A 15,156-nucleotide genomic window follows, 5' to 3' on the forward strand; every position below is an offset into this window, starting at 1 on the left:
GAAACACATTTGCTAAAGGTCCTGGATTGTCTGCAGAAATGTGTCCTGAAATTGTCACTGCACAAATGTGTTTTCTGCCAGACCTCCATCAAATATAGGGGACACATCATGTCTGAACTGAGAATATCTCCCAGGCCTGACAAAATAAGTGCTTTGACTACTTGATCTCAGCCATGCAATTTACGCAGCCTACTCTTCTGTTTAGAATTATGTGGATACTGCCTCAGGTTTGTCGAGAGCTATTCATTAATTGTGAGACCTCTGCGGGAACTAACACAGGGATATGCCCCTACCAGAAAACATTTGCCCCTACTAGGCAAGAAAACATTTAAAGAAAATCCCTATTTTAAGGAGTCTCAACCTTTCAGAGCCCGATGAGACCCCAAATGTGAGGAGACATTACAGCAGATCATCCAGTGCCCTAGTACTAGCCTAGGCTCACCCTAAAACCCCTAAACTTTGCATGCAGACACTAGCTTTAGTGGTCTGGAAGCAGTTCTTTATCAAGGAAATAATAAAGAGTTAAAACCCATTGCCTTTTCCAGTAGAAGTTTGAAAGGGGAGGAAAAAAATATTCTGCTCACAAATTGAAGTTTCTGGCATTGAAGTAGGCAGCAGTGAACAAGTTTCACGACGATCTTTACCCAGCCAAGTTTCTGGTACGTACAAACACCACCTGTTATCCTATGTGCTAACATCAGCTAAGCTTAATGCTATAGGACACCGATGGCTTTCAGCATTGTCCATTTGTGACTTCAGTACCAGCTCGGTTTGAACGACACTAATGATGGTGCTCTGTCTTGGCACCTTCACCCAGAACAGAACACACCAGATTGCTGGAGGACGGTTCCTGACCCTGGTGCAAAGGCTATATGCTATATGCTAAACTATACAGACAAAACAACCACCAACCTGAAGAGAGCTGTCACCCAGCTGGGAGCCCCTCCAGAAGCTGTCTCTATGGGTGATGCCCATTTCACCCATCTGGATATGACTTCTTTACTGCAACTGTGCAAGTCTGCCTGGAGAAAAGCTCAGAAAACTGACTTCAGTTTAAGAAACTTTATTCATACTCTACAGAAGGGATTGTGAGAGTTGTCAGTCAAGTATTCTCACCAAGATGCACCCTTATTTTTTTAAAGAAATGGAGTAAGCTCTAATAAATGCCCTATTATTTCACATAAGCCAAGGTTCAGTGGCCCTGAAGAAACAACTAGTGCTTCCTTTTAAACTTTGGAGGATTGTCCTACATTTCCTCCATTATGAAAACGAGCACTTGCGAGTACACAAAACTCTTAACCTAAGTAAAGTCCAGGTTCTATTGGCCATGTATGGCTCATGAGGTGGAAAAGCATTGCAAGGCTTGCTTTAGATGTACATGTAAGCCGGATCTGACTGAATGCTTCCTTGATAGCTAGTTGGGAGGGAGAGACTTTGGGTGTGTTTATGTAAATACAGTTTGTGCCTGCCTTGCTCAGATATTCATCAGATGGAGTGGTGTCAAAGTAATCAACTTTGGCTAGTGTTGAGTTACAAATCACTTTAGTACTGAATTCAGGAGTAGTGAAATATGCTTACCAGTGTTGTAATTATTGTAGGAATACAGGAAAGCAGGACTGTGCGTAACCTGTTCCAAAATAAGGGGGTCACCCTCAACTGAAAGAATCTCGTTAAGCCAGGGGCTTGAATGCCAGAGCCCTGTGAGAGTAAAAAGGGTGGAGCTAGGTGTCCCAGCCAGGAGGCTAAGAACCCTCCCTGGTTTAAACCTGTTCCTTCCCACTGTTCAAAGAAAGAGCTAAATAGGCTTAATTGAGAGCTTCTTTGGTATTTTAGAAGCAGCAAAGAATCCTGTGGCACCTTATAGACTAACAGACGTTTTGCAGCATGAGCTTTCGTGGGTGAATACCCACTTCTTCGGATGCAAGTTCTTCACTTGCATCCGAAGAAGTGGGTATTCACCCACGAAAGCTCATGCTGCAAAACGTCTGTTAGTCTATAAGGTGCCACAGGATTCTTTGCTGCTTCTACAGAACCAGACTAACACGACTACCCCTCTGATATTTGGTATTTTAAATGCTCAATCAGAGCTGAAATCAGTTGTGGTAGGACTGTGTTTCTCCCCTGCCTGCTAAGAGCTTAAAATCACTGAGAGACTGATGTGGAGAGGTCATAGCAGAGAGGCAGGTGGCAGCAGTAGGTGACTGACAGCTAGCAAACGAGTGGCTGGTGAGCCAGAGAGGCACAGTGAGTGGCCAGCAGGGCAGCTGGTGGAGAGTGCCACAGCAGAGCCTTGCAGAGATGAGTGCTGAGTGAGTACTTGCGCAGTAAGGTGCCTCTTTACCCACCCCCCATACATACTGGGTCGGGGGTGAAATCTGCAGATGCACCTCTGAACTCTGGGTCTGCCCTGACCAAGGACAGCAACTGTGAGGGCGGTGCAGAGAAGGGTTGGGCACGTGAAAGGGATTTTTGGGTTGCTGGACTTAAGAACCTGAGGGGGAGAGGACACTACCCAACTTGCTTGGGGGTGAGTCTTTTGCTCATGGTTTATGTTTATAAACCCTGTTAGCGGTGTTTTTCCAAATTAACACTCAGTTACTTCCCTCCTTTTATTAAAAGTTTATTTTCTACACTCAGACTCTGTGCTTGTGAATGGGGAAGTATTGCCCCTCAGAGGTGCCCAGGGGTGGTGTGTCATTTTCCCAGGTTACTGGGTGGGGGCTCGAGCCGGTTTTGTGTTGTATCGATGGAAAGGAACCCCTAGATATTGAACCTGGCCCTGGTTGCTGCTGGCTTCACCGGGTTACATTCACAAAGAAAAACACTGCCAAAGATATCTTCCCTTTTAGTTAATATTACCAGCTGTGGACCCTTTGATCTCATACACATGGACTTCTTAAGTTTGGAAAGTAATACTAAGAACATTGAAAACATACTCCTGGTAAAGGACCATTTCACCCAATACGTGGGGGCTAGAAAGCTGCCACCGTTGCAGAGGTGCTGTGGGAAAAGTTCTTTGTGCACCATGGATTGCCCTGTAGAATCCATTCAGATTCAGGAAAAGATTTCAGAAGTCAGCTTATTAACGAACTCTTGCAAATGACAGGACTGAGGAAATCCAAAACCACTCCCTACCGTCCCCAAGAAGACCCTCAGCCAGAGAGATTTAATAGGACCTTGTTAAACACGATAGGCACCTTGAACCCTAATCAAATGTCCAAATGGAGTCAGCATGACAGCTTCTTAGTACCTGCCTACAATCGCACAAGTAAAATCCCACTAGGCATTCCCCATGCCATCCAACGTTTGGGAGAGAGGCAGACTACCAGTGAATTTAGCCTTTGGAGCGTCTGCTGATGGAGCTTACCCTGAAATCTACCTCCAGTGTGTCATCCAACTAAGAAAGCGTTTAAAAGGGCCTATAAAATAGCCACAGAAGCAGAAATAAAAGGCGGAGAGTCCAACAAAGGCAAATACAATGATTGTGTGAGGGATCAAGCCCTCCAACCAGAGAGCAGATCCTGATACCAAATCTTGGGCTCCAGGAAAGACACAAGTTTGCTGACCGTTGCCAGGCTAAACCTACATCACAGAAGAGAAGGTGCTAGGCCTTCTTGTCTACAAAGTTTGGCCTGAGGAGGGGAGAGAACCTAGCAAGATTCTCCATGGAAACCATCTGTTGCCCATTGGACAGCTAGTCTCCAGTACTAACATAGCAGTACCAGCACCTGCCCAAAGACCTCCTGTTACTTGGAGCGGGACGACAGCAAGAGAACCTCAGTCTCCAGTGCCATCTCCTGATATAGCTCATTCAGCGACAGCTAAGGGGAAACCTGTTGCTTCTAATGATGATAGTGAGTATAGTTTCCCATGTGGGGAAACGGTTTATGAGCACATCAGTCTGATGACATTTGGAAGGAACAAGACTCGTAATGAAATAAAAACCTTAGTTTCAACAAAACCTTACTGCTGCACGTAAGTTAAACCCTTTAGCTTGAACATTTAATTTCACCACAAAATCAAGAAGATATGGCCAGGGTTATGGAGAAAAGTCCTACTGAGGGAGAAGTTGCAGACCCAAGTGTGGAGCCTTAGGTGGGAAGTGCATGACCTGCTGCCAAGGATACAGCTGTACTCAGACAGTCTGGTCAAGAGGTGAAACCTGTCATAAAGTGAATCTCTGACTCCCCTGATGTCTCCTCCAGAGTACCTCTCCCTGTGCTGTATAAGAGGGTGTCAGGAGCATGCTGTCCAATATTAAAAACCACTGTGTAGTGAGTGGGGGGAGGCACTGTGTAGTTGGAGAGAGAATGTTGACCGCCCCGTGGTGGGCAGAGCCAGGACGCTCACCTTGCCAGAAACAGAGGTGATGGGTCAGGAACTGGAAATATAAAAGGCAGGCCCTTCAGCTCAGTTGGAAAGACTGGAGCTCGGACCTGACAGTGAAGGTTACAGAGTCTGAGATCCAGAGTGAATACCAGAGCTGCTGATCGCTGGAGACATCAAGGAGTTGCCATTAGCTGTTTATCCCAGTGAGGTGAATGACGACACTGGGACCCAGGGACACCCCCCAACCCTGGACAGGAGTGTAGGAAGTAGCCCAGGGGAGCCGAATATAGTTCGGCTGTGTTGCTGACTGACATCTGCCCAATGTTTTGCGGCCAAATTTCCCCGCTAACCCAGCGGTGAAGCATTTCACCATTGTTAAGGCCCTGGGCTGCCACCCAGTGTTGTGAAGCAGGCCCATGTCCCCCTGCCACCCCACTCTTGGGGTGGCAGGCGCCTCACTCTAGGCCAAGAGACCTGTGTTTGTTGGCGGTCTGCCAGAGCCAGGACCCCCAACTGTGTGCTGCCCCACTTTGCCTGAGGGCTGGGGTTTATAGACATTACTGCTCTACCCCGCCGAGTGGCAGAGACCCCAGTGTTAATTCCCTCCCAGAGGCCTTGTAGCGAGGGGGCATGGCCTCCCTCCTAGACGGATGGAGGGACAACTGAAACTGCCTCACACCATTAATGTTGTGCACAAGTTTTAGTAGGACAGCGTATCTGTGTACATTAATGACATTTAATTTATGTAGAATTTTAAATGTCTATAGAAATTCTTGATGGGAACATCAAGTTTTCGCAGGTGAGGGAGCATGTAACCCCCTCTGGAATTGGTTTTTCCTAACATATTACACTGAGCGTCTAGGGGACTTGCCCCTACACTACAGCAGCAATGGCAACAGAGGCTCAGGATCCTATTTCCCAGACTGCCTAGAGTCCAGGGCAGAGATCCAACAAGCTGGACGGTACTACCAGAACCAATCAAAAGCCAAAACTCAGAGACAAAGGGTTTGGTTATACTTCTGGTTTTTTGGCTGTGTTTGGAGTGTAGCAGGGAGAGCAGCATCACAGCCAGGAAGGCCCCTTCTACCCTCCACATTCCTACCCATAGGAAGATTTTAAGAGCTTTTGGAATTAATAGGACAATGGACAATGTCATCTCAGCAGAAATAAAAAACTCAGAAGACTTCAAGTTGCAGTCAGGCTACTGAAAGCCAGCCTAACTGCACACTTAAATCCAGATCAGAGAGGCACAATGACAATCTCCTTGGTGCAAATACAGTAGTTTGTAAAAACACCGTTGTTTGTTTATCCTGATATTGTGTTTTAAGCAAGCCACTGATTTCGGTGCTGCACCATCCATCAAAGCCTGAGCCTGAACTCACTGTTTGCCTAGGCAGATGTTAGCTGTTGGGAGAAGAAGCAGGGTGGTTTGCACTGGCTGTAAATGTTAGGTGGGCGGTAGAGTTTATATATGACTAATTTTGTCTTTTGTTGTTTTGTTGGTTATTGAGAACTGATATAGCTATTTTATTTTTGTGTATTCTGACTAATGCTCCTCCATATGAGTTTGGGTGGTAAATATTTTCCCAAGGAACAGGCCCTTTGTGTTATATTGGAATTGGGAAAGGTTCAGAAAAGGGCAGCAAAAATGATTAGGGGTATGGGACATTTCAGCTTGGAAAAGAGATGAATAAGTGGGGATATCATAGAGGTCTATAAAATCATGACTGGTGCGGAGAAAGTAAATAAGGAAGTGTTAGTTACTCCTTCCAATAACACAATAACTAGGGGTCGCCAAATGAAATTAATAGGCAGCAGGTTTAAAACAAACTAAAGGAAGTATTTTTTCACACCACACACAGTTAACCTGTGGAACTCCTTGCCAGAGGATGTTGTGAAGGCCAAGACTATAACAGGGTTCAGAAAAGAACTAGATAAATTCATGGAGGATAGGTCCATCAATGGCTATTAGCCAGGATGGTGTCCCTAGCTTCTGTTTGTCAGAAGCTGGGAATGGGCGACAAGAGGAGCTATAAAGAAGCTTGGTAAGTCTCCCAAACTGTAAACATAGCATTGTCCTTCCCTGCCCCTTCCTCCTCCCCCCCGGCTTTCTCCAAACACACTGTTATTTGAATGTAGGGATACAGACATTTAGTTAATGATTAGCAGGGCTGCCCAGAAAGGGGGGGCAATTTGCCCCAGGCCCTGGCCCCCCGCAGGGGCCCCGCGAGCCCTGGCCCAGCGACGGTCCGGGTCTTTGGTGGCATTTCAGTGGTGGGGGGCCCTTCAGTGCTGTCAAAGACACGGAGCAACCGAAGGGCCCCCCCGCCACTGAAATGCCCCACAAGCCCTGGCCTGGTGGCGGTCTGGGTCTTCGGCAGCATTTCAGCAGTGGGGGGCCCTTCAGTGCTGCTGAAGACACGGAGCGACTGAAGGGCCCCACTGCCGAAATGCTGCCAAAGACCCTGACCGCTGCTAGGTGAGTACAAGTGCCACAGCTCCCCCAGCTTTGCCCCACGCCCCCGAATCCTCTGGGTGGCCCTGATGATTAGGGGAGAGAACATTATCAGACAGGATCAGACCCTGGGTCCATCTAGCCCAGAGTCCTGTCTCAGACGCTTCAGAGCCCTGAAATATGCAGATGTGGGATCATCTGCCCCTGACAGTAGGTCTAACCCTGGTCTCTCATAGTTAGAAGTTGTTTTGAGCCCTGAAGCATCAGGTTTTGTATTGTTTGATGAATGGTTCCCTGGGGGCTCTGTGACACATTCTGGGTGCCAACTTGCAACATTCAAGCAGTTCAGTGCTATAATGTAATATCCCCCTTGGTTTTTTCCTGGTTCTGGAGACTGAGGAGGGGAACACATGGCATTTGGACCCAGAGGAACTAAAAGCTCCCGAGGAGACTTCTCCATGAGACTGTGCGATTTTCTAAAAGAGAATCACCTGTTTTATTGGAGAAGAAAATAAGAATATTAAAAAGGCAATGTAAAATCTAATCCCAGATCCGCAGTGGAAAGGAAATACTCTTGTAATCAGTAACCAGTTCTGCAGGAGAGCTGGGCCCTCCCCTGTTGCCCAATGGGGGTGCAAAAGGACGGCTCACTACAGACAGAGAGACATGGTCCATCTTGGTGCTGCCAAGTATGTGGTTCTGAAATCTATAGCTTGAAACTTGGACTCTGCCTCTTGGGTCCTTGGGACACCAGCTCTGTGACAGGCTCCTGGCATTGCACTTCAGCAGTGCCCTTTCTGCCCGCAATGGGACATGTGCCAACCCAATAGGAAAAGCAGAAATTATTCCATCAGTGGCAGCCACAATAGCATCTGACCCAAAATAGCTTCCCAGAAAGAGAGAGGCAGATTAGGTTAGACTAGCCTGAAAGAGAGCGAAACTCCAGCTGACAATTGACAGGTGTCCGTCTGTGAGGAGGGATTATAAACCCCAGGAGTGAGCTCTCTAGCCGCACTCTGAGGCAGGGCACACAGCTGCACCACTTGGGAAACAACCTCATCTCTGCTTTTCTTTTTTTCAAGCACCAACAAATTATGGGGCTCAGTGATGACGAATGGAACCATGTCCTGGGCATCTGGGCAAAGGTGGAACCAGAACTCCCGGTCTATGGACAGGCAGTTATAGTCAGGTAGGCATGAAACTGGTGATGGAAGCGTGAGAGAGAGCATGGCTCAAGAGCCCGGTGCACTGGACTTTAGGAATAATCTGCTTTTGAGCATCCCTTAGAGCAGGAGCGGGCAAACTTTTTGGCCTGAGGGCCACATTGGGTTTCAGAAAGTGTATGGAGGGCCAGTTAGGGGAGGCTGTGCCTCCCCAAACAGCCAGGCGTGGCCCGGCTCCCACCCCCTATCCGACCCCCCCTGCTTCTCGCCCCTGATGGCCCCCCAGGACTCCTGCCCAATCCAATCCCCCTGTTCCCTGATGACCCCCTCGGGCCCCTACCCCATCCACCTCACCTGCTCCCTGTCCCCTGACTGCCCCCAGACCCCCGCCCCTAACTGCCCCCTGCTGCCCCATCCAACCCCCTCTTTCCTTTCTGACTGCCCCCCCAGGACCCCTGTCCCATTCAACCACCCCTTCTCCCTGAGCGCCCCCTGACCCTCCATCCCTAACTTCTCCCTACCCCATCCAACACCCCCTCTTCTTCCTGACTGCCCCCCGGGACCCTTGCCCCACCCAACCACCCCTTCTCCCTGTCCCCTGATTGCCCCTAGCCGCCCCATCCAACCCCCCCCCCCTTCCTCACTTCCCCTCCCCGGCACTCCTGCCCCATCCACCCCCCCTGCTCCCTGGCTGCCCCCGGAATCCCCACCCCTGACTGCCTCCCATCGCCCCATAGCAGGGGAAGGGCCGGGGGCTAGCCTCCCCAGCCAGGAGCTCAGGGGCCGGAGAGAACGGTCCCACGGGTCGGATGTGGCCTGCGGGCCGTAGTTTGCCCACCTTGAGTCTGTGGTCTGAGATGGGGCACTCCCCCCCCCCCACTGGAGTGTGTGATTCTGAGGTTAGGGTGGGAGTTCTCCCCGGGCCAACCTCCAAGGAGGCCCCACAATACCGAGTCTTTGAGCACCTGGGGATGGAGCAGTAAGTAGCATTTCAATGGCCTTGAGGTCCCCTCCAGTGGGATGGGCATGTTGGGTTTTGATTCCCCTGGGCACCCTGTTTCAAGTGACATACACCATGAGCTTTACCAGTAAATTGAGATCCCCTTCATGTATCAGTTCTGCCTGCCCAATTTCAGAGGTCACCAGTCCCCATAGGTGCCTGCTAAAAAGTGCTGCACATAACCATGTTCTTGGTTAAGTTGCTTTGAGTGCTCTGCTTGTGTAATGGTAAGGTCATCTGAACTAAATGTGGCGCCAATGACATGTTGTCAATATTTTAAGAGGGGCTAAATCCCATATACCAGAGGTATGGTGTACACTTGCAAGGAGAGGACATGGTGCAGATGACTGGAGAATCTATCGGTCTGCTTCCCCTCTTTGAACGAGAATGTTTTCTTTTAAGCATAGTTAAGAAGGGGATCAACATTGCTTGGCAAACCCATACGCTGTGCCCTTCAATGGAAAGGTCTATTCTTTGCTCTTGAAAAATATCCTGAGTGTAGTATTCTTGTGTGACAATTTTTGGTTCTGGTAGCAGCCACAGTATGTTAGACACTTTCCAAACAGAAAAGAAGGAATTGTCCTTACTCCAAAGAGCTCACAATCGAAAAGACAGACAGAGGGAGGGTAGGGGAAATGAATACAGCATAAACCAGAGGTGGGCAAATTACGGCCCACGGACCACATCCAGCCCACGGGACCCTCCTGCCCCGCCCCGGAGCTCCTAGCCCGGGAGGCTAGCCCCTGGCCCCTCCCCCGCAGCCTCAAATCATTGCGCCACCGGCACAATGCTCTGGGCAGTGGGGCTGCGAGCTTCTGGGGCAGCGCAGCTGCAGAGCCCCGGCCTGACCCGGTCTCTGTGCTGTGCGGTGGCGCGGCTGGCTTCAGCTGGGTGGCGCAGCTGACTGTCCTGGTGCTCTGGGCGGCGCGGGGGGTGCTCCAGGCAGCGCAATAAGGGGGCAGGGAGCAGGGGTGGGGGGAGGTTGGATAGAGGGCAGGGGAATTGGGGGGGGTTGGTCAGGGGGTGGGGATGTGGATAGGGGTTCAGGTGGTCAGAGGGCGTGGAACAGGGGGGTTGAATGGGGGCAGGAGTCCCGGAGGGGGGAAATTAGAAAGAAGGCGGGGGTTGGTCAGGGGTGGGGGTGGTCAGAGGGCGGGAAACAGCAGGGTTGAATGGGGGCAGGGGTCCGGGGGGGCAGTCAGGAAGGAGGGGGGCATTGGATGGGGCAGCAGGGGAACGGTCAGGGGCAGGGGTTCTGAGGGCAGTCAGGGGACAGGGAGCTGGGGGGTGGATGGGAGAAGGGGGGTTGGATGGGGCAGGAGTCCCGGGACAGGGCTGTCAGGGGGCGAGAAGCAATGGGGGGTATCGGATGGGGGTGGGAGCCGGGCCACGCCTGGCTGTTTGGGGAGGCACAGCCTCCCTTAACCAACCTTCCATACAATTTCCGAAACCTGATGCGGCCCTCAGGCCAAAAAGTCTGCCTGCCCCTGCCATAAACAATATGAAAAGATGTGGCTATATTCATGGTGGTGTATAGCCACATCTTGGCAATACAGTGTTTTAATAACATAATGGGGAAGAAGTGCAAGGGGTGTTTGTTTTTTGCATAACATACATAGATTATCCCTCACTGCCCCAAGACCTAATCAGCCAGCTGGTTTCTTGTAGAAATCAAGAGGGATTTGAATACAGGGAGGCCTTGCAGACTTCTGCTGGCATAGTAGTGTGGCCAGCTTTTGCTAAGTGAAAGAGCTTGTAGGTAGATATCACCTCCTGGAAATATTTTTGACACTTGATGCAGCTGGATGCATTTCAAGCAAAACAAAAATTGCTCTTCAGAGGTATTTTTAGGAGTCCAAAAGATGTATCATCTTTGGCAGGCATAATTTAGCCATAGCCAGGCAGAGGGTGAAGGGAGACCGATCACAAGCATAGAAATGATCATAACCTTTCTTCCAATTTAGCGGTGGCATTTTAACAAAGCTAATTGGTCCTGATAGGCTCCTTACATTGCACTGGGTGGAGAGCGTGTCTGCAACAAATTGCTTCGCTTATAAACTACAATAGCATATCGTTCAAATGATACTAAGCGAACCAATTTGTTGCATGTCCTTCCCTAAGAGAGACTTCTGAGCCAATCATTTCTTTCTGAAACAAACCAGGTCATGGGGAAGAAACAAACAAGAAGGAAAAGACCCATCTTGGTACATGTAGTACCCGATCAAGGACAAAATTGACACAGAAATCCTTTGTTCTAGTAACACTGGTGCCTTCTTAAATGAAAGCCCTGTAGAGAATGGTCACCCACATAAAGAATCATTTTGCTGCCAGGCTGTTCCTATTATCCATATACTCGGGGTGTTTGTCAATTTAATCTAACTAATAAAATGCTGTTGTAAGACTGAGAATCTGGCCCGAGACTGAATGGCCCATAGAAGCTGAACTCCCTTCTTACTGCCCTCTAAGGGGTCTCTAGTTAAAGGTGGAGGGACTGGCATACTGGCTACTGGCCAATAGTATCACTCCACATGGCAGTGAAACATGGTGGCCATCATGTTGTGAGAGGTGGTCTGGTGGTGAAGGCACTGGGCTCGAGAGATGTGGGTTCAATTTCTGGCTGTACCACAGACTCTTTGGCCAAGTCACTTTACCTCTCTGTGCCTCGTTTCCCCCTCATATAAAATAAGGATACCAATATTTTTTGCCTCTTTTATTTGGAGCGTATGATCTTCAGACCAGGGACGGCCTCTGTGTCTGTACAGTGCCCAGCTCAATGGAGCCATGATCTCAGTGCTACTGTGACACAAATGATACATACTTCTTAGGTGCGATAGAAATAAATAATAGTAATGTGAGCCAGTACTCCCCTTTCATTGTCACTGTAGAATGTGGGGCAAAAGTGACATTTCCTTCGGGATTGGCAGCCTGCAGTATCAACTCCCCCCACCCCCCATGTCTCCAACCCCCAGTAAATTCAGCAGGGGAGGGATGGCGACAGGTCTGTTTTTAATCACCTTCCCACCCTCTCCATTTCAGGGAACAGAGCTCCTGTTTGTAGCTTTGGATGGTGTGGGAGACTCGCCAGCCCTGGGATGGCTGCAGGCCTTGTGCTCCTCCAGCTCCTGTGACCCAGTTGCTCCCAAACAGTGCACAGCGGCAGAACCGCGGTGTCAGATATCAGGCTTAGCTGGTGGATGGGCAAGAGAAGTGGTAGGAATTAACACACACACTCTGCCATGATGTTGGGAGTGCTGACTGCTGTCTGCACACACACAGGACTCTGTGGCACAGCACCCGGCTACACCTCTCTGTCAAAGGGCTTTTGGTAGCACCTTTGACCGTTGTATTTAAGTGCTGTACATGTCTAACGTTGTTCCCTGCTGGTCAATTTAAGAGCAGCACTGATGGGCTCAGATGGGAACGCAGAGTTTAATGGCAGTAATGCCACATGGAGCAGAGCTTGAAGAAGCAGCCAGGGCATTAAATTGTATGAATCCTCAGAGCCTCATGGCAGGTGAAGGAAGAAGGGTTTTCTCAGACAAATGTCAGTCACTCCGTGATGTCCCGGCTGGCCCTGTGCTCCTACCCTGATCCTAATACACTGGCACAATCCCAGGTGACTGGTGCCAAAGGGCTAAACAGCTGTGAAAAACAAGTAAGATGGGCACCTGCTCTGTGGCATCACTTGAAAATGTTAAGTGCACTGCCTGCCTGCCTCTCATGGGGAGAGATGGAGAAGGCTGGGACTGGTCATCTTAAAAAGGAGACAAAGACAAGGGAACAGGATTAAATGTTATAAAATGATGCTTGGTCCAGGGGAGGAGCTTCTATTCTCCCTGTCTCATAACACAAGAACAAGGGGATGTGCAATGAAATGTAAAAGCAGCAAATTCAAAGTGGATAGAAGGAAATACTTTTCCACACAATATGCAATTAGACTGTGGAACTCACTGCCACAAGATGTTGTTGAGGCTAAGAACTTAGCAAACTTCCAAAAAGGATTAGGTCTTTATGTGGACAACAAGAATAGCCTGAGTTGTCAAAGTTATTACTGAAAACTTGGAAAAGATCTAAAACTTCATGCTTCAGTACACTGGATCTAGTGTACTGGGGGTGCTGCCACACCCATTAGCTTGAAATGGTTTCCATCATACCCAGGGTTTAAAGTTTGGTTCAATGGCTCTCAGCACCCCCACTATACAAATTGTTCCAACACCCCTGCTTCAAGGGTCAGACTAATCTCAAACAATTGAGGGCTAGGATGAGACCTTAATGGGAGGCAAATGATCCCACATCTGCTTTCTAGTGCGGTTCTTACACCTTCCTGTGAAGTCTCTGGTTCTGGCCAGTGTCCAAGAGTATGTCTACACTGCAATCAGCGGTGTGATTGCTGTGTGTGTAGGGATACCCGAACTCTAGCTAGCTTGGATACCAGAACAGCAAAGCCACAGTCGCATGGACTGGACAAGCCTACCACGAACCCTGGTTAATTACTTGGATGGCTAGCCCAAGCTGATGTCTGTTTTGCCTCAGCTTCACTGCTCCAGTACCCGGTCTAGCTAGATTAAAGCTAGCCTGGGTATGTGTACTCGAGCTGCAAATCATGCTGCAGTGTAGAGATCAGTATGACACTGAACTAGATGGACCTTGGATTTGATCGAGTCTGGTAATTCCTGTTTTTTTTCCCCCATCCCACCTTTGCACCTTATGGGTTCCCCGCCTCTGTTCACAGACTCTTTCAGGTTCACCCCGAGACCCAGGAACGCTTTGCCAAGTTCAAACACCTGAAGACAATCGATGAGCTGAAGAGCTCCGAAGAAGTGAAGAAGCACGGCACCACTGTCCTTACTGCCCTGGGCAGAATCCTGAAGCTGAAGAACAATCATGAACCGGAGCTGAAGCCACTGGCAAAAAGCCATGCCACCGAGCATAAAATCCCTGTCAAGTACTTGGAGGTATGGGAACTGGAGAGAGTTCCTTGGGTGAAAGGGGGTTCAGTGTATGTAGAGAATATGGGCTTGAGTGGGAGGGGGGGTTGCACCTCTGTTCACTGATGTCTAGCTGGACTTGTAAGAGCTCTGTGTGATGTAGGAGACCCCTGTAATATTGGGAGATTCAGCTCCTGGTGTGTGAGTCCCCGTGTTTACATTGCTCACATGCAACCCTTAACAGTGGACAAGGCAGACAAAGGATGGGAGGGGAAGTGACTTTCCTAGAATCACGAAGCAGGTCAGTGACAGGCCCAGGACTAGAACCCAGGTGTCTCCCAAGTCCCAGCCTAGTGCTTTATAGGCCATGATGCCTCTTGAATGGCTGAGGGAAGGACTACTGAATTCAGTCCTAGGCCTTGTCTATGCAAACACTTAATTTGTAGCCAGCTGGAGCGTAAATCTATCTTGCAGTAACTTGCTGCACACTAAGTGCCTGTATGCACCCTGCTGCCATGCTCCAAAAGCTCCCTAGTGCACTTTGATCTACTCCCATTTCAAAGCAGGGTAGATCACAGCGCACTAAGGAACTTTTAGTATGCGGCAGCTGGGTCCACATGGACACTCAGTGCACGGCAGGATAGTGTGGGGTAGATTTACACCCCTGCTTGCTGCGAGCTAAGTGTCTGTGTAGACAACCCCATAGATGTCATTTCCACTATCTGCAAACAATTTTTTACTCTGCATTTACTGAAAGATCCCTACTGTGAGTGATGCTTACTTTTCCCTTTTCCCTTTCCTTTCCCTCTCCCCTCTCCTTCTTGACAGTTCATCTGTGAAATCATTGTCAAGGTCATTGCTGAGAAGCATCCCTCGGACTTTGGGGCCGATTCCCAGGCTGCGATGAGGAAGGCCCTGGAGCTGTTCCGAAATGACATGGCCAGCAAGTACAAGGAGTTCGGTTTCCAGGGCTAGCGTGCACATGAGGCGACACCTCCACGGAGGCCCAGCAGTGCATCTTAGAATAGCTTCCTAAGCCCCAGTTTGGGTGCCTCTTAAGTGACCATCCAAAAAGTGAGGGGGCGCTTTTGATTAGAGCAGTGTTCAGTCTCTCACCAAAGAGAGGTGCTCACAGTGATATCTGGCTTCCCCTAGAGGAGAAATAATCTGTTTTCTTAGCAAAATAAAGGATTTGTTCATTAAGGAATGACCTGAGACCTTCTCCCCTGAGCTCGGCCCCAAAGACCCCGTCTCATAGCAGAGCCAGAGAGTAGGAGAATG

General features: G+C 49.3%; 2 protein-coding genes across 7 annotated transcripts in view; one reads left to right on the plus strand and one right to left on the minus strand.

The window, feature by feature from the left end:
• The window catches only part of LOC123362248 (apolipoprotein L6-like), a 70,277-nt gene that overhangs the window by 25,126 nt on the left and 29,995 nt on the right, over nucleotides 1-15,156 (minus strand). For 4 of the 5 annotated variants that reach the window (XM_045002663.1, XM_045002662.1, XM_045002659.1 and 1 more), the window contains one exon: nucleotides 913-1,022. The gene's annotated coding sequence lies outside the window, so the exon portion shown is untranslated. The remainder of the gene's footprint in view (nucleotides 1-912; nucleotides 1,023-15,156) is intronic. The other variant, XM_045002660.1, reaches the window with a different exon arrangement.
• On the plus strand, nucleotides 3,764-14,850 carry MB (myoglobin). 2 transcript variants are annotated; one of them, XM_045002666.1, is made up of 4 exons: nucleotides 3,764-3,854; nucleotides 7,867-7,973; nucleotides 13,680-13,902; nucleotides 14,704-14,850. In XM_045002666.1, the coding sequence occupies exons 1-4, from the start codon at nucleotides 3,846-3,848 to the stop codon at nucleotides 14,848-14,850; spliced, it is 486 nt and encodes a 161-aa protein (XP_044858601.1). In that variant the 5' UTR covers nucleotides 3,764-3,845. The 2 variants fall into 2 exon arrangements, with proteins under 2 accessions (XP_044858601.1, XP_044858602.1); XM_045002667.1 differs by lacking the exon at nucleotides 3,764-3,854 and adding an exon at nucleotides 3,878-3,975.

Source organism: Mauremys mutica, chromosome 1 (assembly GCF_020497125.1).
Source record: "Mauremys mutica isolate MM-2020 ecotype Southern chromosome 1, ASM2049712v1, whole genome shotgun sequence".
Lineage (NCBI taxonomy): Eukaryota > Metazoa > Chordata > Testudines > Geoemydidae > Mauremys > Mauremys mutica.